General features: G+C 36.0%; 2 protein-coding genes across 2 annotated transcripts in view; both read left to right on the top strand.

Moving 5' to 3' along the window:
• The window catches only part of dpr19 (defective proboscis extension response 19), a 305,876-nt gene that overhangs the window by 41,251 nt on the left and 236,769 nt on the right, over nucleotides 1–27,856 (top strand). The window contains exon 2 of the mRNA XM_075294596.1: nucleotides 10,977–11,131. Within this exon, the coding sequence (XP_075150711.1) occupies nucleotides 11,047–11,131 (85 nt within the window). The 5' untranslated portion in view covers nucleotides 10,977–11,046. The remainder of the gene's footprint in view (nucleotides 1–10,976; nucleotides 11,132–27,856) is intronic.
• Nucleotides 198–5,048, top strand: LOC142224812 (uncharacterized). The gene is made up of 5 exons (XM_075294597.1): nucleotides 198–421; nucleotides 778–1,813; nucleotides 1,868–3,056; nucleotides 3,118–4,009; nucleotides 4,073–5,048. Exons 1-5 carry the CDS (start codon nucleotides 198–200, stop codon nucleotides 5,046–5,048), a joined length of 4,317 nt encoding a protein of 1,438 aa, XP_075150712.1.

Genomic DNA, 27,856 nt, shown 5'->3' with positions numbered 1-27,856 from the left:
TAAGGCAAATAAAAGTGTGTTGTCCCAAATTCAAGCCTTTGATTTATTTCATATTTTTTTTGCATTGGTCAATAATTGCACTACAAAAGAATTTAAATAAATTTTTGTTGTTGTACAAGTTGCAAGCGTCGTCTCCTCACTGTTACCTAATAATTTTACATACATTTGTGCGGTAATTTCTCCATTTTGAAAAAAACATGAGTTTGGAAGAATTAAAACAACAACGTACCATAACGAAGAAAAATATTTCTCGTATAAAAACAGTGATTGAGGCAAATGCCAAAAATAAAAATCTTTCTGTCGCGGATTTGAAGTGTCGCCTTGGAATCTTAGAATCATATTTTAAGCAAATTCTTTCGACCCAAACAAAAATTGAAAGTCTTGACCCTGATGATAGTGGTCGTGGAGACATTGAAGATTTGTATTGCTATATAAAGCTATGGTCACACTAGGCAAATATTTGACCAAAATGAGTGTCAAACATTTTTCCAGATCCATTTCCAAATATCTTAATACGGTTATTGGAAAATAATGCTACAACGATGTTATGTATCCAATATGAGCTAAAAATGTCTATTGGTTTGGTTGTGGCGACGGATTCTTTTTTGATATCTGTCAAATATTTGCCCAGTCTGACCATAGCATAAGTTCTACCATACAACAACAACTTACAGATGAATGACATAACACAACATTGCCTGAATCATCATTTTCCATACCTGTACCAACAAATAAACTCCCTCGTCTAAAATTACCTAACTTTAATGGGAAATACAGTGAGTACAAAAATTTCATTACCTCTTTTAAACAAATTATCGATCGTGAACATGGGCTCTCCAACATCGAAAAATTCAACCATTTGATAAACTGCCTCCAAGGGCATGCTCTCGAAACTGTGAAAGCATTTCAAATCACCAATGAAAATTATCCCAAGGCTTTAGAACGTTTAAAATCTCGATACGACAACAATACATTGATTTTTATGGAAAATATTTCAACTCTTTTTGAACTTCCTGATGTCTCAAAGCCAAATTCTGGTCAATTAAGAAGCATTGTGGATAATGTTTCAGCGCTTTACAGTTCATTACAATCGCTTGGTTCGGATAAAGATATTGTCAACGCAATGCTGATTCATATTGTTATGCAAAAGGTTGATGGCGATACCAAACGCAAATGGAAAGACTCTCTCGACTTTAGCCAATTGCCGACTTGGGATGATTGTTCCAAGGTTCTTGAAAGAAGATATCAATATTTAGAATCACTTGACACAAACACAACTTCTCGTCGTCCGGAACACCATTCTGGAAAATCTTCGCAAAAGCAATCCAAACTAGGATATTCTTTCTCGTGTACAAAACGTGTTTGTGCCCTTTGTTCTAAATCTGATCATTATATAGCTCAATGCCAACGCTTTAAAGATATGGATGTGCCCCTTAGGTTTGAAAATGCCAAAAAACTTGGTCTTTGCATTAATTGTCTTGCTAAAGGTCATCAAGTGACTAATTGTCCATCATCGTTTAAATGCAAAACCTGTTCTCGATCGCATCACACCATGCTTCATCGGTCCCAGTTGGGTCCAAGATCCACTACTCCAGAGCCAACGCCATCCACCTCCAGCGCTGTCACTAACAATACATCTGCCTCCGTCCATACACACATGGAAGGGTCGTCTCCTCATATACTTCTCGCAACTGCAATGGTTTTCGTTAAAGACGATTCTGGCTCATATAAGTTAGGAAGGGCTCTTCTAGATTCTTGTTCACAAGTAAATTTCGTCACAGATGAATTTGCACATCGTCTGAAACTACAACGGGTTAAAAAATAAGTTGAAGTTTCTAGCATTGGAAGCACTTGTATAAAAATCAAGCATAAGTGTTTCACAACTGTTAAATCTCGGATTACTGACTATGAAGTGCCACTTTCCTTTTGTATCACACCACACATATCGTATCAACCTGATTCGGAACTGGATGTCTCAACATGGAATCTGCCTCCTAATACACAGCTTGCCGATGAAAGTTTCTTTAAATCTAAGAAAATCGATTTGCTCATTGGTACAGAAACATTCTTCGATATTTTGTCAGTTGGTGAAATCAAACTTGGCCCAGATCTACCAAAACTACAAAAAACTTTATTTGGGTGGATTGTCACTGGCAAATATAATGCTGCCAGGGACAATAACTTCAATTTATCATATTTACTTTCAACTGAAGAAGAAATTAACATTAATTTGGAACATCTTTGGAAAATTGAGGAAATCAACGACAACGTAAGCGAATTTACACCAGAACAAATGGAATGTGAGAAATTCTTTCAAAATACTGTGTCTCGTGAATCATCAGGTAGAATTGTTGTTAAGCTACCATTCAAGGAACCTTCTAATTCTCTTTGTGCCTTTCGAAATACTGCATTACAACGTTTTGCTTCTCTAGAATGGCGTCTTAACCGTGATGCAGATTTGAAAGCAAAGTATGTCTCGTTCATGAAGGAGTACGAAGATTCGGGACACATGAGCCTGGTGAAAAATCCAAAATTACATGAACCACACTATTACATTCCTCATCACTGCGTCTTCAAACCAAATAGTACGTCGACTAAACTTCGTGTCGTTTTTGACGCCTCTTGCCCCACAGCAAATCACAAATCGTTAAATGAAATTTTAATGGTTGGCCCTACAATTCAAGAAGAACTGTTTTTGCTGCTTTTACGTTTTCGCTTGTATCGTTTCGCCCTCACTGCTGATATTGTAAAAATGTATCGGCAAGTTTTGGTTGATCAGAGGGATCGTAGATTTCAATATATTTTGTGGAGATACACAGATCAAGATGAAATAAAAACATACCAGCTAAAAACTGTCAAATATGGAACTTCAGCTGCCCCTTTTCTCGCGGTTCGCTCATTGCATTATATTGCTGATGAACTTTTGGATCGTTTTGAGCTTGGCGCAAAGGCTATTAAAACTTCTTTCTATGTTGATGATTTTCTTGGAGGTGCTGAAACTATCGAAGATCTAACCGAACTGACGTACCAAGTTACTGAAATTTTGAAAATGGCTTGTTTCGAATTGGATAAATGGCATTCAAATCATAAGAGCTTGATATGATAAAACGGTTAAAGATTTGAATTTGGACGAGTCCTCAGTTACAAGTGCATTGGGCATTTCTTGGGACCAGCAAACAGACAATTTCTTATTTTCGTTCTCGCCCAAGTCTTATCCTGGATCAGTAACAAAACGCACAATTTTGTCACTCTCGTCTTCGCTTTTCGACCCTCTTGGATTTCTGGCAACTCTTATAATAAAAGCCAAAATTATCCTTCAAGAACTATGGATACTCAACATTGCCTGGGATGAATCTATTCCACAAGACTTACACACTGCTTGGATAAATTTAGTTCATGATTTCGAGTTGCTGTCGTCTCTTCAAATTTCTCGCTATTGTTTGTCACCCAATCCAATTTCCATCCAATTGCATGGGTTCTGTGATTCTTCGATTCGACCTTATGGTTGTTGTCTCTATATCAGAGTCAAAACTATGTCTGGTAAAGTGCATTCACAACTTTACACAGCTAAATCTAGAGTTGCCCCAACCAAACGAAAGTCGTTGCCGAATTTAGAACTGTGTGGAGCGCAACTTTTGTCTCGATTATATATGAAAACACGAAATATTCTTAACATTCCAAAAAGTTCTGTATTTTTGTGGACTGACTCGCAGATAGTTCTTCATTGGCTCAAGCAACATTCTTCGACACTTTCTGTATTCGTGGGGAACAGAATTTCTGAAATACAAGATTCTACGAGTGATTGTAACTGGCGCCATGTACCTTCTAGTTTGAATCCTGCTGATATTGTCTCGAGGGGATCTACTGTTCAAGAACTACAATCATCAATTTGGTTTTCTGGTCCAGATTTTCCTACTCAGGAGTCTGAGAAATGGCCTCCAAACAGGTGTGATGAAATTGACCATGAAATCGTGAACAAAGAGAAACGGAAAACTACTCTGAATCTTCAGTTACAACCCAACAGAGTTTCACAATTTGTTGAAAATTGCAGCTCATATATAAAAATTATTAGAGTTGTTGCCTGGATATTTCGCTTTTTCTACAAATTGTCGTCTTCAAAATCGACTTTTGCCACTACTGAAACCTTACAACCACAAGAACTAGATCGCGCTGTTCTGTCTATTGTGTGGAATATTCAACAAACACATTTTAAAGATGATATAAAGCGTGCATTAAAGAAACAAGACCCTGAAGGTTCCCTAAAATGTCTCAACCCGTTTATTGACTCTTCAAGTGGCATAGATATTCTGAAGGTTGGAGGTCGATTGGAATTGGCTGATATTCCTGAGGCACAAAAGCATCCAATTATTTTGCCAAAGGACAACAACTTTGTTGTTTGTTACGTTCGCCATCTTCATATCAAAAATTATCACGCTGGCCCAAAGGCTTTGGTTTCGCTGACCCGAATGCGCTACTGGATATTCAACTTACGAAGTCTTTGCCGCAAGATCGTTAACTCATGTCCCCATTGCATTCGCTATCGGCCAAAACTTCTGCAACAAGTGATGTCGAATTTGCCTGTGGATCGTCTTAACCCATCCAGAGTTTTTGCGAAATGTGCCGTGGATTTTTGTGGTCCTGTCAATACTTACCTGCGCATTCGAGGTAAAATACCGTATAAAACTTACATCGCTGTTTTTGTTTGTCTCACAACAAAAGCTGTCCACATCGAAGCTGTCTCCGATTTGTCAACAGACGCTTTCATCGCAGCGCTTAAAAGAATGATTGGTCGAAGAGTTTTACCGACGGATATCTATTGCGACAATGGCACTAATTTTGTCGGTGCGAACTCAAAAATGAAGGACCTGAAAATTTTTCTCTTTGATCAAAATCATCAAAATGAAATAGTTAACTATTGTGCCAATGAATTCGTAAATTTTCATTTCATTCCGCCACGTGCGCCCCATTTTGGCGGACTATGGGAGGCTGCCGTCAAATCAGCCAAACCCTTTGAATCGAACCCTTTCGAACGCTCGACTAACGTTTGAAGAACTTGTCACAGCACTAGTCGAAATTGAATCCATTTTAAACTCAAGGCCGATTTCCCCGATGTCATCTGACCCCAGCGATTTTGAAGCCCTCACTGCAGGCCACTTCATCACTGGCAGTGCCTTACGCTCTCTACCTGAACGTGAAGTCACATCAATCAATATTAGCAACCTGGAACACTGGGCTCAGATTACAGCAATAAAACAACGATTTTGGAAGAAATGGTCTCATGAATACATTAATGAACTGCAAGTTAGAAATAAATGGACTGCCTCTGTCTCAAACATCGCTATTGGTTCTTTGGTTTTGGTTCACGAAGATAATATTCCTCCTCAAAAATGGCTCATGGGAAGAATCATCAACGCTGTTCCTGGCCGAGACGGACGCATTCGAGTCGCCGATGTCAACACCACAAAGGGAGTTATACGCCGACCTATTCACAAACTCGCTTTGCTATTAAATTGAAAGAACCCTTTCAATGGGGCCGGCATGTTAGGTCATCGTATAAACTTTATGTTTTGTATTTTTATTTATTTCAATTTTTAATTTTTTCATTTCATATTTTTAATTTATTTTACTATGTTTGTTTTTGATTTTGTTATTTTTCATTGATATTTTATTTGTTTCGTTCGATTTCGTTTATATTAATTTGTTTATTAGTTTATGTTTTACATCATTTTCGTTTATTTTTTGTCGTTTAATTATTCTCATTTATTTTCATTTCATTTCTCATATATTTATTTCGCGATATTTATTTGTGCATACCTGTTGTTTTGTTTACCTCTGCCTCTATCGATGCTTTCTCTGCTTTGGTTATCTTAAGCAGAGTAAAAGCATCGATCGAGGCAAGTATACATATTGTCATTGTTGTTGTTGTTGTCTTCTAACTGTCGCTTAGAAGGCAAACAAACGAAGCAACCAATGAAGGGCACAAACATACATACTATTTATTTTTGATTCCCTTTTTTGTCGTCATTCCCGCATAGGTAGAATTTTAAGTAATAAAAGTTTTGTAACATTGTAATCGAGCAAACAACATCTCTCGTCTTCTTATTTTCGCTTTTCGGTTTCACACTGGCCCTTAATTATTTGTGCAGAGTTTTTTAATTTAATTAATAAAAGACTGCCGGTTAGGAAAACGCTCCTAATCGTACAGCCTATATAGATTAATCCTTTCACTACCGATGTCCACTTAGAAGGACATTCGGAAAAGACACCAAATTCGATTTTTCAACTTAGTTTCGATTTATTTCTCGATGTTATTTGTAAGTAGAGGCTTTAATCTAAATAGGCTATAAATATTTTCCATATAAGCGAGCCCTAAAATACATTTTTATAAACTTATTTAACATTAAACGAAAAATACGAAAATTTGCGACAATTTTTCTACTATATGTTTCTAGTAAATGGACATTCATACAAAAACTATAGCTGATAATACTTCGAGTTCTTTTTTGTATTTTTCCCACACTTCGAAAGATATTATAGGCCACATAGCGCCTTTTTTGTAAGACCATTTATTTGGTCATAATTCAAGAATCAAGTTTTCAGAATAAGCTCATATAGCTCTTGAAGTAATTGAGGTAGGTTCTCAAAATGACAATTTTTGTTCTACGTGCTGTTAGTACAAGTAGAAACAGAAGAAAAATTAAATTTTTTATTTCGGTAGTGAAAGGGTTAATACCAGGATTTTACTTCTTAAACTTCTGGAAGCCTAATTATTTTTTGAAAAAAAAAATTTTTATAAAAACATACTGTGGAGTTCTTTACATCCCTGAAATGTTGAGGTTTGTGTCGAGTCGTATCAAAGTTTAAAATTAGTGTTCTTTAGGACATATAAACACATATGGCAAAATATAATACTTATATCGGTTTGGAACACTACACCTTAAAATTACAATTGGAATACTGTTAAAATGAGATTTAGGTACACCACCTGGAGTCGACTCCGGAGTCGGAGTCGAGGCTAATAAGAAATGCTGGAGTCGGAGTCAAGCAAAATTGACTCGACTCCACAGCCCTGGAACCAACAACGACGTAAATACTTGAATTGGTACCTGCTGCCGGAGAATCCAACAATTTCAGCAACCCCGGTCCATAGATAACAGCCAACACCCACAACAGACGACTATAAACTCTTCTCTGTCAACCCATTCAATAATTCGGACTGTCCCGTCCACTTCTGGGAACCTGTTGAGTGGTCTCAAGATCCTACAGTGGAATTGCAATGGACTGACAAGGAAGATCACTGAAATCACGGACGAAACGAAAACCACCCGACTCGCATAACGGCCACATGCCGAAGCTCCCCTGACATCACCATGGTTAGCTCTGACCTCGTGGCACAGACCTCATGGCATGTGGACATAGCCATGAACTCCGACCACCTCCCGATCACAGTGTCTATTGACTTAGGGACTGACAACGTAATTCCAGAGTAGATAACGTTTATGAACTTTGGTAAAGCTAATTGGGAGCTTTTTACCTCGCTAACCGAGTACGAGTTTGCCACTGCCCCCTGCCAACGTCAGCGCCGGCTGGAGAGAAATTCTTCAGGGATGTCTTGAAGAGGGCGTGTAAAAGATGCATACCAGCGGGCCGGATCCCCGACATCCGTCGGAATTTCCCCATGGAAGCATCAAGGTTGGCAGATAAGAGGGACGAGATCCGGAGAATAGACCCAGCTGACCCCAGGATCCCGAGTCTCGCTAAGGAGATCGACCGACTTGTTGCCACCCATAAGCGGGAAAAGTGGCACAAGCATTTGGAGGAGTCTGATCTCGGATCCAAACGGCTGTGGTCTACGATCAGGAACCTCTCGAACCCCAAACGTAGGGATAACATTTCCATATCGTTTGGGGGCAGACTCCGAAAGACGACACGCGTGCAGCGAATGCTTTCTGCAGACAATTTGTCGAGCACCCCCAAACAGTTGATCGTGCAAGCAGGAAGCAAAGGCGAGTCTTCCGTGCCCTCAGACAGGACAGCCCCCCTATGGTCATCAGTCAGGAGAATGTTCTCCGGGCGATAAAGGCCGCCAAGAGCTCCACAGCGATTGGTCCAGATGGTCTGCTACGAGGATGCTGAAACACATTGGAGAGAATGGTGTTAGATATCTGACCCACATCTCCAATACCTGTCTCAACACCCTCGAAATACCGGACATCTGGAAAATAGGGAAGGTTGTTCCTGTTCTGAAACCAGGAAAACAGGCACACCTTGGAGACTCGTATCGACCAATTACTCTTTTGTCCCCCGTAACGAAGATTCTGGAAGCTATTTTACTGCCCTGCTTTTCAGAACACCTAATGTTGGCAGAACATCAGCATGGTTTCCGCTCGGGCAGGAGTACAACCACTGCTTTGTGCGAATTAACAGCCAACATTGCAGAGGGACTAAACAGTAAGAGGCCGCATAAACGTTCGATTCTCGTGGCACTGGACTTGTCTAAAGCGTTTGATACGGTGAACCACACCACGCTCTTGGGAGATATTCTGGGAACCACCCTTCCCAATAATCTTAAGAGATGGTTGGCGAACTACATGGCTGGCAGACAGTCCTATGTGGAATTTAGAGGAAAAAGATCAACGCCCAGGAGGAATAAACAGGGCGTACCTCAAGGCAATGTATTGTCCCCCCTCCTCTTCAATTTTTATGTGGCTGGAGCTCCCCAACCACCACCAGATGTCCTCCTGATAACCTATGCGGACGACTGTTCCATAGTGACTACAGGTAGGGACATAAGGGAGCTTGAGGTGAGGATAAATGACTACTTACCTGCACTTAGGGATTTCTTTGTCGACAGGAATCTGAAACTTTCTGCCCCCAAATCTACGGCGACCATTTTCACATCGTGGACTAAAGAGGTGAACATGGAACTCGATATCCACATTCGTGGCCAGAGTATCCCCACTTCCAAGAACCCCAAGGTTCTTGGTGTGACGTTTGATAGCCTGTTCCTCTTTGGTAAACATGCGGAAATGGTAGCTAAGAAGGTTGGGAGCAGAAACAAGATCCTGAAGGCATTGGCTGGTAGCACCTGGGGGAAAGATAAAGAGACGATACAAAAGACCTACGAGTCTATTGGTCGTCCCCTTATCGATTATGCAGCCCCTGTTTGGACTCCAAGTATTAGCGAGACCCAATGGAGAAATCTCCAGACGGTGCAAAATACTGCGTTGCGGATTGCGACTGGATGTCACTCCAAGACCCCGGAACAGCATCTGCATCATGAGTCCAAAATCGGTGAGGCAACACTGCAACCTCCTCACCCAACAGCACCTGATAAAGTGCAGAAGTGTAAACCACCCAAACCATGCCACCTCCAGGAGGGCAACGACCGAGAGGGGTAGACCCATTCGGTTCGATTTTAGGAAGGATTTGCAGTCTATAGAACATGTGATCGGCGATGACAGTGATGAGGGAATAAGGACGGCATTGAGGGCAGTGCACACGGCAGCGGTTCAGAATGCGATCAACTCCTACCAGTGCAGTGTTGTACTGGGAGGTAGGCCACCGCCGATCAATGAAGACGAGAGACGGCTTCCTAGAGAAACCAGATCGGTGCTATCCCAGCTAAGATCCGGGATCTCTAGGTACCTGAATATTTACCTCTCCATTCTGAACCCGGCAATTCAGGATGTTTGCCCGAATTGTGGACATTCGCCTCATATCACGAGGCACCTCTTCGAATGTCCAGCTAGGCCGACGGACCTGACACCTGCTTCACTTTGGACACATCCAGTTGAGGCAGCTTGCTTACTTGAACTGGATGTGGATGCTTAAATGTCTAATCCCTGTATATGTTTGTAATTGTCTATCCTTTGTTTGTCTTGTCTCTTTTTTTTCTATACTATATTCCCAGGGGCTACAACAACAACCACGACGTAAATCGTGGGATTACTGTCATATTTTTGGGCTCAAAATGCATTCAAACATATAATATGTTCACATAAAACAAACATAATAATGTTTAATATATGTGCTTCCTGCAAAATATGTTTGAACATATGTTATGTTAGAGAATCAGTTTTGTTTGAGTGCGTAGGTGTAAAATGTGTGTAATTCCATACCCATGAAATTAAATTATGTTTTTAATATTACTAATAACCATAAGCGTAGGAAGGCCTCTGGGGAGGGAGCTAGACCCCCCAGAAAAATGTCAGCCCCCCTAGAATTTAAAAACCTATTAACGACTTTGCATTATGGTAGCCGTCGTCCGATAGCAATATATAATTTTATTTCTTAACACTGTCTTCTAAATTGTAAGTTAATTTCTTCATTATAAGGTTAATTAAAAAATTTTGTGATATTTTCCCGAATAAAATTTTTTATGATTTTTAATGCATTATGACGCTTGTCTGAAACATTTGACGTCGAAAATTTTCAAAAATTATTAAAGTATTAAAATTTTCTAGAATGCATTTAGCACATTTGCGGTAAAATTTTAAAAATTTTTACCGTTTTATAAACTCTTACTCTTTTTTAACCTATTAAAAAATTACCCATTAAAAATACGAAAAAAATGAGTTATAAAAACTTGAATTTAAATTTTTTTGCTGGGAAATAGTGTGGAACTACTTTTAGTTGCTTTTTTATAAATTATTGTCGAGTTATGTTGAAGTCTGATTTTTTTTTTTCATTTTTAACATTAATTGAACCTATAACTCCAGTCTATTAATTTTTTTCTAGGGGGGCTATAGACCCCCCCCTTAGGAAAATTGTCTACCTACGCTAATGATAATAACAAAAATAAAAGACTATCACGCTAGTTCGCTAACGTGAATATTTTCGCTAACCTGAACTCTCTTGGTTTTAATTAGTTTATGTTACCGCGAGTGTACTGAATATATATTTTTATTTGTTTTTATTTTTAATATCTACTAGCGTTGCGATATTAATAATGGTTGTGTTCTTCATACTTACAGGATGTAAATTTAAAGCGGATTTCAATGGTGCTAAACTGTACCATATGCTAAGAAGACAATAGTCAATTAAATGATGCATTCTATTTTACAACAACGGCAAATTCTGCGAGGACTACTACTTATAATTGCTTTTGTTTTTATTGGTGCTTATTCAGGTGAGTTTATTTTACACATATTTGGGACGTAAGAGATCAGTCTGTGGAAGTAACTCGTAACGAACGGTTGGGTTTTTGTTTTTCGCGTAAATTGAAAAACATGACTGGCGACATTCTGTCTGCTGCATTCAAAATGTGTGCATAAATATTTTGAACGCAACAACAAATCATAGCAAAGGGTTGAAATAAATAAAGTGTGCAACAACAAACGGCCACGTGGTAAAGGTTTGAAAAAAATATATGAGAGAACGCATTTGAAATTACCTGTGTTTGTGTTTTGTGGTATTGTAAAAATGGAAAACAATCTACGTTTATTAAAGGTAAGAAATTGTGAAATGTGAATACCGTTTTCCATTGAAGCCTGTTTACATTAAACGGACTAAAATAATATATTTTTTATTCATTTCTTTTAGTGACCAATTTTATTTCGTGAAATTGACCAATCAATCCCATCAACTCCATCATTTTATCAAATATATAAGAATATGTTTGCAATAAAAAAGTGGGTACCGTATTGATCTTTTAAAATTATAATTTTTTTCACTCCTAGTTTTCTTAAAACCAAGAGCGGTATGGGTTTGTTGGAAGATTCACCTTGAAGTTGCGAAGTGGCGTTGGCATTAAATTGCATTTTTGTTTTACCTGCCTTTTTCAGTTTGAACCCAAGTAGAGAGCAGTATATCTGGTATATAAACTAATGAGCTGAATTATGTAATGGTAAAAAAGTTCTTTCTTTTGGATTTAAAAATATGAAAAATATACGAAAATAATAAAAATATGTATTTTCCATTTATATTCAATATAATATCAAATATAACATTGCTTTCCCATTATTTTTGTCTTTGATTGGTTCAAATTTTAATAGACGATTTCAATGTGTGGATATTTTGGAAAGGAATTGTTACTAATATTAAATTACTGAGCTCCTTAATACACCTTTTTATGCTAAACGACTGCAAAAGAAGATTATAAATCTGCAACCTGGAACTAAGAATTGAACTTGATATTCTATGCAGGTGATGTTTAACAAAATTAACTTTTAATTGAATAAAATTAAATTCGAATTATTCTGTTTACTTTCAGAAAACCTAATTTAGCTTACAGGCTGCTGATTTATTGGAAATCTAGGCGCATCTACATATTAGAAGGAACATGCTGACATGGTTATTATTATAAGGAAGATAATGATTTATATAATTTATTTTTTCACCCTATAGTTGTTATTGATAATAATTGAATTTGTAAGTTATGTTAGAACAAAACACAAATGACAAGAACCAAATCTACTTGTCTATTGCATAATTCAAAAAATAATAATATATTAAATATGTTTTATAAGAAACACATATTTTCTTTTATTTCAAATAAAACTAAATACGATTTTGGGGTCGCAATATATAAATTTTTTGATTGAAATTTATAGCCAATTTCAATTAATTATTTAATTGAATGAATCAAATAGATTTTTGTCGCGAAATTAATTAAGATTTTAATTGATTCAATTAAAACTGTGATTGAATTTTATGTTAAAAATCAATCACGTTTTTAATTGATTCAATCGCACAATTAATTGATTCCGTGACAAAAGTCAATTAAATTTTTAATTGAAAATCGTGTTGGTTTTCAATCAAAATGGGTGAATAATACTATCATTTTCGTGATTGAAGACATTTCAATTAAAAAATGATTGAATCCGCGATTTTCCTGATTGAAATAAAAAAAAAAATTTTGTGTGTAGTGATAGGGACCAATTCTAAGATATTTTTATTTTCGCCTTTATCGCATTCATGTTCAAAAGATATTTATTTTGAATATTCTGCCGGCCGGAGCAAATAATGTCTAATATTGCCTCTTTTTGAGCATTGTTATAAAATGAGATTTTGAGAAGTTTTAATACTAGGATAATAAAAATAAATGCTAAGTGCCCAGATCTACCAACATTCTGCCGAGCTATATTCTTAAGTTAGTGGACTGTATTATATAATTAGATTCTAGTGTTTGAGTTATATAAATTTATGATCATTAACGTATTATTTAAGAATAACCTAACTTAGGAATAATCTTTACATAATCATTGTGGTAACAATGTTTCCAAATCTATACTTTACTTCCATAAAGTGTGAAGTGGAATAATCTGTTGCTATTTTTAGCAGATTGACCGTAGTGTCAACTACTGACGTCTGCTTTGTTGTCAAACAACCAACACTGCTCAAAGGTTTGGAGCATAGGATTTGCGCTGTCATCTTGCTGCGAGCTCCAAAGTATAGACGTCCATCATAGTCGGGCTCACGGGTCCCACTGTTGATCTCACAGGTTCACACATTACTCCCAAATGAGGAGCTATTTTTTCATTGAAGCTCTCTATTATGGTTTTTATTTTTTCGTTCATCGTCCAATTCTTCAACCACTTCTTCCATCCCGTACTCTATGCAGTTTTAAATACAGCTTCTTTATGTCATAGAATTGTTTCTCCCACGTAGCCTTCCTATTTTCCAATGCGGATTTAGAAACTCCAAAGGTCTCTACCTCCATGTCATCGGGCAGTTTTGTTTTCCTCTTTCGGAATTGATACAGCAACGCATTCTTCTTATTAATTCCTTGTGTGGGAACTATCACCGCTCCTTTGACCGCTGTGAGCTCCCTTTCTCCCACAAGTTCTTCTTTCTTCTTTTCCTGCAGCATCTGCATCATCTGTTCCATTATTTGTTGTTGTTTGTCTTCTTGCTGTCTAATCCACACACAAAAAAATAATTCATTTATTTTATGAATAGTGTTTCCAAACATTTTCCAAACACGGATTTCACAAATTGTATGAAAAAAGTTCATAAATTAAAAAATACAGGTTTTCGTTGACTACAAATGTATACATAATATTAATGAAATTTTTAATATTATAAATGAAGTATCCATAATTTACGACATTGAAAAATATGTATTTTTACGTAATATATACTAAAAACGTCGTGCATTAAATGTATTTTTTCTTTTCGATTTTTTCCCTAGTTCCTAATGCCTGCATAATTGGTCAAAATATATGAACCCATTTATTAAAAACCGCATTAAAGTTCTGCGAGTTAAAAAAAATGAAAACATTTTATAATATTTTTTATTACTTATAAATATGAGGACCAATGCTTCCAGTTAACTAATAAAACTGTTTTATTTCGCCAACCTTTTTCAGCAATAAATAATCTTCGAAATCCAACGGCGACTCAAACTGAACTGAAAATACCAAACACAGCAAAGCCACGTGTTGCCTCCAAGAACGTTATGTTTGGTTTTTTCTCTTGTATTATATGCTTGTATTGTATACATATGAGAGTAACTCTATATTGTGGCTCTCTCATGCTTAGAGAAAACCAGTATTTTTGGATATTTATGTAAAGTTTCATTAATATTATGAAATAATACATGCGCATTATTAAAAATAATAACAAGTATTTACGAATAAAAAAATTACGTAAACGTACATCTATATCATGAAAGTGTCCATAAATTTTCAAAAATGTGCACATTTATGTCCAAATTCATATTTTATTTTTTTGTGTGTAATTTATTTACAAAAATATTCTTCCTTATATACACTTACAAACTAAACTGCCTGTGCATCAGACCAACTGATCGTCGCCGTTATCGCATTCATGTTCAAAGATATTTATTTTGAACATGGGTTGATTATATAGAGGTAACAGGAGTTATAACATTGGACGTTTTGAGAATATTGGCACATCATGCTTGATTATTAAATTCAGATGGGGCCGATTTAACTCGGTTTCATAACAATCCTTGCATTTCTCCCATTTGGAATTCGCCACCATAACAGCTTTATCACTGGCACATACATTCATACAGACTATTCTAGACCCATTGGAATATATAAGGTGTATATTGTTAGCAAATAAATTTCTTTTCCACAAGCGTAGTCATTCTGCCTGGCACACCGAAAGCAACATGATCACCTCAAATATGCTTCAAAAGCAAAATGGTAGTTTTGGACATTTTTGTTTTCTCCGTAACCATAAAGATGGGTGCCGAAATCAGATATATAAATTCCGAGAAATTAGTATGGTTGCGACAAACATGTTGTATGTTCCCCGTCCAAAAATAACATTTTGCTCTTGAAATACATTTGAAGTGATCATATTCCTTCTCTAGGTGAAGGGCAACTGTTATTTGTAAACAGCGTTGCCGTTTTGGTCCGATCGGACCAAAGTGGTTCAAACGATTTCTAATTTTTAAATTTGGTCCGATGGTCGGATCAAACGGAATTTTCACAAATTTGGTCAAATTTATAATTTTTTCCTAGAATTTAACATTTCTATCACAATAGTTTATGTGCAGTGACTAAAGATAAAAAGCTTAAAATATAGGCTAATACCGATTTCACACTGAAAAAATATTGACGTGAGGTCAAAGATTTCATATGCTTAAAATACGAATGCGAATTTTGCTTGGCATAGAAGACGTATTTCTCTAAAATAAAAATTTTCCCTTGTATAAACGACTATAAACTTTTCAATGAAGTCGGTTTGTCCTTATAGTTAAGAAATGAAAGAAAATTTCGTTTTAGTAAAGTCAAAATGGCCTTAATAATTCTGAAAAAAATTTCAAAATTAATGAAATCGTCTTTAAGAACATATTGTTGACTTTTTGCATCTCGACTCTAAAACTACAAAGCGTTTAAAAACAGGAGATATTTGTTAAAACTTTATTTTAAAGTTGTTTTTTACTTGAAACATATAATAATTTTCAGTTGTAGTCGAGTCTGAACTTGGAAATTTAAGTAGTCGTTCAGACGTTTCCAATGGACTTTGATAGCACACGAAGAAAAACAAATTGATATATTCAAATTTGTTTCCTAGAATCAAGTACACAAAACTCAAATTTAAAAGAGAATTGTGACGTAAATTTCTCGTCACTTCTATTCTCTGATTCTTTGGCTTGGAATCAATACCCCAATCAAAATCGTTGCTTTTGTTTCAGTGTGGAATTATATATCATTTCAATCACAGAAAATCGAATATTTCGCGTTGATATCAACCAAAATTGACTTTAAAATTCGACCTTTCAAAAAGTAAATTTTTTTAAATTAAAAAAAAGTTGAAAAGTCGATGTTTTGATGTGAAGCGCTAAATTATATCAGTCCTTTCTGATTTACTTTACTTTTATAATAAAATCACTATGTGCAAGAACAAAATACTGTTTAACGCATTTTTCTTCGAAGTTGGAAATTTGGTCCGCTGGAGGGAATTTTGGTCCGATTGTGGAAAAATTTTGGTCCAAAATAAAATTGGGTAGTGGCAACGCTGTTTGTAAATCGAAACCTAAACGTTGTACATGTTAGTGTTGTAAATTTTGATTACTTTTGGGTACTCGTTACTTTAATAAAATTAAAAGCAAAACATTTTTGGTAATTTTTAATAATTTAATACTCTTCTTTTCAAAATTTAATAGCACCGTCTTTAAGTTTTATTCAAGTGTTATAAAATTTGCTGTTTTAGATATACAAACCTCGTTACTAACAGATATCCACCAATATCATTTTTACGATGAGAGCCAATGTTGAAAGCATTCAAAGGTTTTTGAATAAGCTTTGCAGCTTCTATGAAAAAATGTTTTGATGTCAACGACGTTATTATTCATACTATTCGCATGAGACGTTGCACAGTGGTTCCAAATCGCTTTTTTGGAAACAATTCTGCAACCTTTGAACGATTAAAGATGGCAATATAATTTTCTTTGTGTAAAAGCTAAGGTGTTTACCTCTAAGTTTGCAAGTTTGTGAGTCCCTACACGGACGAAAAAGATTGTTTTTCATATGTTTGGGTGTAAAAGTTATATGCTTGGAACTCAAATTTTTAATACAATATTTTTACCAGTGTATGCCTAAATTGAAACATAATATGTTTGAACAATACAAACACTATCTTGTTTGGACAAATTCTGAATATATATGATTTAAGCAAAATGTGTTTGGGGCATATGTTACAGAAGCGATTGTTTTTGAGGGTGTAGTTGATCCACGGGCAGACCTGTAGGGGTTGAAAGTTGATCACATCGGGGGTATCAAATTTTGTTTTAGCTGACAAATTCGCCATTATAATTTTTTAATACAATATTTTTTACCAGTGTATGCCTAAGTTGAAACATAATATGTTTGAACAATACAAACAATATTTTGTTTGGACCAATCCTGAAAATATATATGCTTTAAGCAAAATGTGTTTGGGGCATATGTTACAGAAGCGATTGTTTTTGAGGGTGTAGTTGATCCACGGGCAGACCTGTGGGGGTTGAAAGTTGTTCACCTCGGGGGTTTCAAATTTTGTTTTAGCTGACAAATTCGCCATTATGAATCGATGAATTTTTCCCTCTTTGCTGGATAGAACTTGTAAAACACTTCAAAAGAGGTCACGAGCGTGCGCGAATATATTTTATAGTTTACGATATATGGACCCCACAATTTTTTTGTCTGCAAAATTTTAACAAAGTGGCATTAGCATAGCTAGACAATTTTCCTAGGGGGGGCTATAGCCCCCTATCTAAAAATTTATAGACTGAACTTATAGGTTCAATTATTGTTTTACTTCATAAACAAGAATACAAAAATAGACATCAAAATAATATATAATAAAGCAACTAAAAGTAGTTCCACACTTTTCCCAGCAAAAAATTGGGATTTGTTTTAAAGGCACAACTTTAAAAGCACTTCCAAAAATGTCCTCACAATGAAGTTAATTATATTAACTACACAGGAAGTTTTTTCCTTCAGTTTTTTTTTCATATTTTAATGCGTAATTTTTGTTTTCTTTTTTCAAGTAGTTTTTCAAGTAAAATGGTAAAAATTATTCAAATTTTGCCACAAAAATGCTAAATCCATTATAGAAAAATCGATAATTTTTGAAAATATTCAAACAATCGTTAGAATGCATTAAAAATCATAAAAAATATAAAAATGATTATAAATTAATGTTTCTTGAAGCTCGAGGTCTTTATAAATATTTATATAATTCTAACAAAAGGTCGACCAACAATCAAATAAAAAACGAATAAATCAAAATTATTTATTTGGGAAAATATCACACAATTTTTTAATTCACATTTAAAACTCTGAATTCGGATCACACCGTAAGAACGGCGGTTGAAACGGTGGACATTCGTTCTATGACGAGTTCCTATTACATTCATCGCTTCTCCGCCAATTTTGCACCACTTTCGGGCCCAAAAAGAACTATTTCACTTCTTTTTTGGCGACGCTTTTTTGCAGCATTATTAAGATATTAATTTATGATAGAATAGTTTTAATAACAATTACTTTTATTTTTTTTTAATTAAGATGACTAAACCAGACTAAACATATAATAAAGGAGCTTTACAGCCTGTTTCTGTATGTCGAATGAGCTCTGTGGATCTACTAAAATTTATAACCAAAAAACAGCTGTTTCTATGCATTTCAGTCGATCGATTGAACTCGTTCGACATACAGAAACAGGCTGTTAGCTATTCAAGGGTGTGAAGTTAAAGTTGTTTTCTAAAGTTGTTTTAGAGAAGACACAAACCACTTTAATTTTTTTTTTTAATTTTCTTTTTTGTTGCGAATTTAAGACTTTTTTGCAACAAATTAAATATATTTTGCTTCATGACACATTTTCTGAACGAAAACGCGTGTATACTTAACATAATTTTGAGCAAAAAGTTATTTAGAGTAATATAAATGAAATTCAAAAAAATATGGAAAGATGTATTTTACATTCATTGGACTTTTTCGGGCATTTCTAGGAAGAGTTAAAAAGCAAAAGTGGGTATAGGGCAATAGCTCGGAGATAGGAGAACTACCCCGCAAAGAGGGCAGAGGCGTAGGTCGTCTAGTTAATGAGATAAAGGGGGGGCAAATTCATGTAAGTTCTAATAACTATAAAACCTTTCTGGGACATAGTTTTTAAACAAATTTAACTGATTCTATTAGCTTTAAGGGCGTAGAAGACTATTCTGGAAATTCCATGAGCGTAGCTGGGCTTTAAGTCTGAGGGGGGTCAATTATATTTAGGCCAATTTTGTGGGTCGATTTTCGGGCATTTCTAGGAAGAGTTAAAAGGCAAAAGTGGGTATAGCATATTAGTCCCGAGCTAGGAGAATCCTCTCCCCCAAACGCCAGAGGGGTAGGTCATCTAGTTAACGAGATAAAAGGGGGGACATTAATGTATTTTCTAAGAGCTAAAAACATTGATGGGTCGCAGTTTTAAAAAAAAATTCTATTGAATCTATTAGCTTTAAGGGCGTAGAAGACTATTCTGGAGACTCCATGAGCGTAGCTGGGCTTTAAGTCTGAGGGGGGTCAATTATATTTAGGCCAATTTTCTGGGTCGATTTTCGGGCATTTCTAGGAAGAGTTAAAAGGCAAAAGTGGGTATAGCATATTAGCCCCGAGCTAGGAGAATCCTCTCCCCCAAACGCCAGAGGGGTAGGTCATCTAGTTAACGAGATAAAAGGGGGGACATTAATGTATTTTCTAAGAGCTAAAAACATTGATGGGTCGCAGTTTAAAAAAAAATTCTATTGAATCTATTAGCTTTAAGGGCGTAGAAGACTATTCTGGAGACTCCATGAGCGTAGCTGGGCTTTAAGTCTGAGGGGGGTCAATTATATTTAGGCCAATTTTCTGGGTCTATTTTCGGGCATTTCTAGGAAGAGTTAAAAGGCAAAAGTGGGTATAGCATATTAGCCCCGAGCTACGAGAATCATCTCCCCCAAACGCCAGAGGCGTAGGTCATCTAGTTAACGCGATAAGAGGGGGGACATTAATGTATTTTCTAAGAGCTAAAAACATTGATGGGTCGCAGTTTAAAAAAAAAATTCTATTGAATCTATTAGCTTTAAGGGCGTAGAAGACTATTCTGGAGACTCCATGAGCGTAGCTGGGCTTTAAGTCTGAGGGGGGTCAATTATATTTAGGCCAATTTTCTGGGTCGATTTTCGGGCATTTCTAGGAAGAGTTAAAAGGCAAAAGTGGGTATAGCATATTAGCCCCGAGCTAGGAGAATCCTCTCCCCCAAACGCCAGAGGCGTAGGTCATCTAGTTAACGAGATAAAAAGGGGGACATTAATGTATTTTCTAACAGCTAAGAATCATTGCTGGGGCATAGTTTTTACAAACTTTTAATTGATTCTATTAGCTTTAAGGGCGTAGAAGACTATTCTGGAGATTCCATGAGCGTAGCTGGGCTTTAAGTCTGAGGGGGGTCAATTAAAATTTTAACTTTTCAACGAAAATTCACAAAAAATCAACCAAATTTCGTCGTGATTCGTTGCTGATAGACTAAATGCAATCAAATATGAACAAATTTTGTTAATTATTTTATATTTACGACTTTAAAATAGAGTGAGTTAAAACCCAATTATATGCCTAAACTATTCAAGCCTCTTTTTGGCTATTTCTGATAGACGAGAACGAACCAAAGGGGGTACACGTTGGTAACCCCAACTGTGGAGCGTACCCCACTGAAAATCCCATGGGCGTAGGTCATCTGTGAGAGAAGAAATCAGGGGGGTTCAAGTCAACTTTTATGTCCGTTTTTGAACGCATTATGGATACAATTTCTTTTAAATTTTGAAATAAATAGAAAGTCCCGATTGACAGGAAAGCTACCGTTATATTTCCATAAACGTTGCTTATTTCAATTTTAAAAGGGGGCTAAGTAATTTTATCAAAAATTTCGATATGGATTTTCACCTATTTACAACCCACAACAACGAACTAAAGTGGGTATACGTAGAAAGCTGCACCCTTGGAGCATCCCCCAGTGAAAGCCCCATGGGCGTATCTCATCTGTGATAAGAGAAAAGTCAAGGGGGTAAAAGTACTTTCTGTTACAATTTCAACTATTTTCAACACCGATTTTCACCTATTTACACCCCACGACAACGAACTAAAGTGGGTATACGTAGGTAGCTGCACTCGTGGAACATCCCGCAGTGAACGCCCCATGAGCGTACCTCATCTGTGAACGGAGAAAAGTTAATGGGGGTAAAAGTACTTTTTGTTAGAACATCAACTATTTTCAACACCGATTTTCGCCTATTTAGACTCCACGACAACGAACTAAAGTGGGTATACGTAGGTAGCTGTAACCTTGGAGCATCCCCCAGTGAAAGCCCCATGGGCGTACCTCATCTGTGAACGGAGAAAAGTTAAGGAGCGCTTAAATATTTTTTCAGTACTCTATAGCGGCAAATTTTTTTAACAAAGGTTTCATATGTGTACCAATAATATTCGTGTTCGCTTAGTCATGATTTTATCGAATCTATATATTATTATCCTTGAATCATTTATTTAAAAAAAATTTATATATATATTGTTGAAAGCTTCATATTTCTACTCGATCATTTTTGCAAAAAATGTTCGCGAACAGAACTATTGTCACTAGAGTTCATACACGGTGTAGATGCCAAGTAAGAAGGTGATTATTAAAATTGCGCGCTTTTGATACTGCGTGAAGTTTAATATAATTTTAAGCGTAAAAGACAAGGATGGCAATATAGAGCACCATGCCGCCCTTTTTTGTTTTGTAACATTTCAATATATCCAATGTGCAAAACAAGGACGGAGGTATAATTATAGCATTTTGCCGCCCTTTACCAACCCTACATTTTAATGCGAATGCCAACCCAGTAGAATAAATATACTTTATCTTTCCTAATGAAACTAATATTGTAATATTGTTTATGTAGTTGTTTTGTATAGGACTTCTATTATGATTCAACAAAATTTCATTAGCAAAATAAGGTATGCATTTTTTATGGGCAATGGTAATTTCGCACGACATTCGACAAATCTGTGGCGTCTGAACGGCACATAGTAAATATTTGATTGTCTAAAATTTTGTCTCTTTAAGTTGGCAACACTTTTCACATGAGTGTAACCTAGGGCACAAATATGCAAAGATAATCGAATTCTACTGCAAAACACCAAAAAGCTCAAAAAATATATATTTATTTCAAGTATTCTACATAAAAAGCCAAAAATACAAGTAATTGAATTTTATATGCAGAATTATTAGCACGCGCACAGCGTTAATGCCGGTATGCACCTCTAGCGAAAAATTTCATTCCCATTAGAAATGCATTGCTATTTATGCTAACGAAATTTTCGGTAGCGTTCAATTTCGTAGGCTGGTACGCACCTCTAATGAAAATAACAGGGTTGTCAAAAGCATATTTTGGCAGCAAACATTTAATTTATTACAATCATTGTATGCGTAATGCGCTTTTCAGACTATCAGTTATTCCGGACGACAGTGCTCGTGTCGAACATATCCCATATATTGTGCACATTATAAGTTAAGTCCGAAGGCATAATCGATACTGCTGCATGTTTATGGGATCGATAACACATTTACCGATTATTTAGTCACCGCCGACAAGTCGTATCGATCCGACACACTGTAAGATTCTTTACAAACACCGACATTCCGTCCGGAATAACTGATAGTCTGTAAAGCGCATAAGAGTTTTAAAAGGTCTGTAAATAATAAACAATTTATTTGAGGAATATTTGGAACATATATAACAATTTTTAAAAACGATTACCTGGTTTAAAATTTGTGTACACAGCCCTGTTTTTTTGTTGTAGATCACATTAACAACTGACAAAATATTTATCGATTTTTTAGTCATTCTGTACAACAACATTCCGTCCTGATAAACTTATAATCTGGACGCGGTATAATGCACATGTTAATTAAAAAAGTTGTACAACTAATCTTTTAATATGAACGCTTCTTCATATACATGTTTGCCTCCGTATAATGCGCTTTATGCGTTTTACAGACTATCAGTTATTCCGGACGGAATGTCGGTGTTTGTAAAGAATCTTACAATTTGTCTGTAAGATTCTTTACAAACTGTAAGATTCTTTACAAACACCGACATTCCGTACGGAATAACTGATAATATGTAAAGCGCATAACGCTGTGCACGTGCTAATAATTCTGCATATAAAATTCAATTACTTGTATTTTTGGCTTTTTATGTAGAATACTTGAAATAAATATATATTTTTTGAGCTTTTTGGTGTTTTGCAGTAGGATTCGATTATCTTTGCATATTTGTGCCCTAGGTTACACTCATGTGAAAAGTGTTGCCAACTTAAAGAGACAAAATTTTAGACAATCAAATATTTACTATGTGCCGTTCAGACGCCACAGATTTGTCGAATGTCGTGCGAAATTACCATTGCCCATAAAAAATGCATACCTTATTTTGCTAATGAAATTTTGTTGAATCATAATAGAAGTCCTATACAAAACAACTACATAAACAATATTACAATATTAGTTTCATTAGGAAAGATAAAGTATATTTATTCTACTGGGTTGGCATTCGCATTAAAATGTAGGGTTGGTAAAGGGCGGCAAAATGCTATAATTATACCTCCGTCCTTGTTTTGCACATTGGATATATTGAAATGTTACAAAACAAAAAAGGGCGGCATGGTGCTCTATATTGCCATCTTTGTCTTTTACGCTTAAAATTATATTAAACTTCACGCAGTATCAAAAGCGCGCAATTTTAATAATCACCTTCTTACTTGGCATCTACACCGTGTATGAACTCTAGTGACAATAGTTCTGTTCGCGAACATTTTTAGCAAAAATGATCGAGTAGAAATATGAAGCTTTCAACAATATATATATAAATTTTTTTTAAATAAATGATTCAAGGATAATAATATATAGATTCGATAAAATCATGACTAAGCGAACACGAATATTATTGGTACACATATGAAACCTTTGTTAAAAAAATTTGCCGCTATAGAGTACTGAAAAAATATTTTAGCGCTCCTTAACTTTTCTCCGTTCACAGATGAGGTACGCCCATGGGGCTTTCACTGGGGGATGCTCCAAGGTTACAGCTACCTACGTATACCCACTTTAGTTCGTTGTCGTGGAGTCTAAATAGGCGAAAATCGGTGTTGAAAATAGTTGATGTTCTAACAAAAAGTACTTTTACCCCCATTAACTTTTCTCCGTTCACAGATGAGGTACGCTCATGGGGCGTTCACTGCGGGATGTTCCACGAGTGCAGCTACCTACGTATACCCACTTTAGTTCGTTGTCGTGGGGTGTAAATAGGTGAAAATCGGTGTTGAAAATAGTTGAAATTGTAACAGAAAGTACTTTTACCCCCTTGACTTTTCTCTTATCACAGATGAGATACGCCCATGGGGCTTTCACTGGGGGATGCTCCAAGGGTGCAGCTTTCTACGTATACCCACTTTAGTTCGTTGTTGTGGGTTGTAAATAGGTGAAAATCCATATCGAAATTTTTGATAAAATTACTTAGCCCCCTTTTAAAATTGAAATAAGCAACGTTTATGGAAATATAACGGTAGCTTTCCTGTCAATCGGGACTTTCTATTTATTTCAAAATTTAAAAGAAATTGTATCCATAATGCGTTCAAAAACGGACATAAAAGTTGACTTGAACCCCCCTGATTTCTTCTCTCACAGATGACCTACGCCCATGGGATTTTCAGTGGGGTACGCTCCACAGTTGGGGTTACCAACGTGTACCCCCTTTGGTTCGTTCTCGTCTATCAGAAATAGCCAAAAAGAGGCTTGAATAGTTTAGGCATATAATTGGGTTTTAACTCACTCTATTTTAAAGTCGTAAATATAAAATAATTAACAAAATTTGTTCATATTTGATTGCATTTAGTCTATCAGCAACGAATCACGACGAAATTTGGTTGATTTTTGTGAATTTTCGTTGAAAAGTTAAAATTTTAATTGACCCCCCTCAGACTTAAAGCCCAGCTACGCTCATGGAATCTCCAGAATAGTCTTCTACGCCCTTAAAGCTAATAGAATCAATTAAAAGTTTGTAAAAACTATGCCCCAGCAATGATTCTTAGCTGTTAGAAAATACATTAATGTCCCCCTTTTTATCTCGTTAACTAGATGACCTACGCCTCTGGCGTTTGGGGGAGAGGATTCTCCTAGCTCGGGGCTAATATGCTATACCCACTTTTGCCTTTTAACTCTTCCTAGAAATGCCCGAAAATCGACCCAGAAAATTGGCCTAAATATAATTGACCCCCCTCAGACTTAAAGCCCAGCAACGCTCATGGAGTCTCCAGAATAGTCTTCTACGCCCTTAAAGCTAATAGATTCAATAGAATTTTTTTTTAAACTGCGACCCATCAATGTTTTTAGCTCTTAGAAAATACATTAATGTCCCCCCTTTTATCTCGTTAACTAGATGACCTACGCCTCTGGCGTTTGGGGGAGATGATTCTCGTAGCTCGGGGCTAATATGCTATACCCACTTTTGCCTTTTAACTCTTCCTAGAAATGACCGAAAATCGACCCAGAAAATTGGCCTAAATATAATTGACCCCCCTCAGACTTAAAGCCCAGCTACGCTCATGGAGTCTCCAGAATAGTCTTCTACGCCCTTAAAGCTAATAGATTCAATAGAATTTTTTTTTTAAACTGCGACCCATCAATGTTTTTAGCTCTTAGAAAATACATTAATGTCCCCCCTTTTATCTCGTTAACTAGATGACCTACCCCTCTGGCGTTTGGGGGAGAGGATTCTCCTAGCTCGGGGCTAATATGCTATACCCACTTTTGCCTTTTAACTCTTCCTAGAAATGCCCGAAAATCGACCCAGAAAATTGGCCTAAATATAATTGACCCCCCTCAGACTTAAAGCCCAGCTACGCTCATGGAGTCTCCAGAATAGTCTTCTACGCCCTTAAAGCTAATAGATTCAATAGAATTTTTTTTTAAACTGCGACCCATCAATGTTTTTAGCTCTTAGAAAATACATTAATGTCCCCCCTCTTATCGCGTTAACTAGATGACCTACGCCTCTGGCGTTTGGGGGAGATGATTCTCGTAGCTCGGGGCTAACATGCTATACCCACTTTTGCCTTTTAACTCTTCCTAGAAATGCCCGAAAATCGACCCAGAAAATTGGCCTAAATATAATTGACGCCCCTCAGACTTAAAGCCCAGCTACGCTCATGGAGTCTCCAGAATAGTCTTCTACGCCCTTAAAGCTAATAGATTCAATAGAATTTTTTTTTAAAACTGCGACCCATCAATGTTTTTAGCTCTTAGAAAATACATTAATGTCCCCCCTTTTATCTCGTTAACTAGATGACCTACCCCTCTGGCGTTTGGGGGAGAGGATTCTCCTAGCTCGGGACTAATATGCTATACCCACTTTTGCCTTTTAACTCTTCCTAGAAATGCCCGAAAATCGACCCACAAAATTGGCCTAAATATAATTGACCCCCCTCAGACTTAAAGCCCAGCTACGCTCATGGAATTTCCAGAATAGTCTTCTACGCCCTTAAAGCTAATAGAATCAGTTAAATTTGTTTAAAAACTATGTCCCAGAAAGGTTTTATAGTTATTAGAACTTACATGAATTTGCCCCCCCCCTTTATCTCATTAACTAGACGACCTACGCCTCTGCCCTCTTTGCGGGGTAGTTCTCCTATCTCCGAGCTATTGCCCTATACCCACTTTTGCTTTTTAACTCTTCCTAGAAATGCCCGAAAAAGTCCAATGAATGTAAAATACATCTTTCCATATTTTTTTGAATTTCATTTATATTACTCTAAATAACTTTTTGCTCAAAATTATGTTAAGTATACACGCGTTTTCGTTCAGAAAATGTGTCATGAAGCAAAATATATTTAATTTGTTGCAAAAAAGTCTTAAATTCGCAACAAAAAAGAAAATTAAAAAAAAAAATTAAAGTGGTTTGTGTCTTCGCTAAAACAACTTTAGAAAACAACTTTAACTTCACACCCTTTAGTTATTCAACTAAACCATAAGTTCAATCACAGCTCTATTTCATAAATATCAGACTTCAAACATTGCCATCGGCAACTGCTACCACAACCCAAGTAATTCGATTGTGCATGAAAGTCTTTAGCGAAACTTTGTGCGGTTGTATATACTTGTTTAATTTTTATCAAAATGTAAATAGGTTTTCAAATTCTGGGGGGGCTAAATTTTTTCTGGGGGGTCTAAGCCCCCTCCCCAGAGGCCTTCCTACGCTTATGCAAAGAGGGGTCAGTATTTTAAACCTACAGGGTCCGTTTTTGCGCCGATCCTTGTTTTCTTTTATTAACTGCAATTCCTACAAAATTCTTCTAAATTTAGGAAGAAAAAGTTGAAAACTCCACAATTTAGAATTTCAAACAAAAAACAACACAGAATTGTGACCATTTTTTTCGAAACAGACGCCTACATTCTTTCTGTTGCAATTTTTTTGTATATAGTATTTCCCAATCTTTTTTGTTTGTTTGTTTTTTATTGGTTTTAAGTCTATAAATACAATATCCTTACACACAAATTTTTTTTTTGGTTTCAATCACGAAAATCTCGGATTCAATCATTTTTTAATTGAAATGTCTTCAATCACGAAAATGATAATATCAATCACCCGTTTTGATTGAAAACCAACACGATTTTCAATTAAAAATTTAATTGAATTCTGTCACGTAATCAATTAATTGTGTGATTGAATCAATTAAAAATGTGATTGATTTTTGACATAAAATTCAATCACATTTTTAATTGAATCAATTAAAATTTTAATTAATTTCGCGATTGATTCAATTAAATTATTAATTGATATGGGCAATAAATTCAATGTATATATTGCGCCCCCAATATCTTATTTAGTTTTATTTGAAATAAA

This window comes from Haematobia irritans, chromosome 2 (genome assembly GCF_050003625.1).
Source record: "Haematobia irritans isolate KBUSLIRL chromosome 2, ASM5000362v1, whole genome shotgun sequence".
NCBI classification, from domain to species: domain Eukaryota; kingdom Metazoa; phylum Arthropoda; class Insecta; order Diptera; family Muscidae; genus Haematobia; species Haematobia irritans.
Note: the sequence above shows the minus strand (reverse complement) of the source record. Positions and strands in the feature narration are given on the sequence as shown.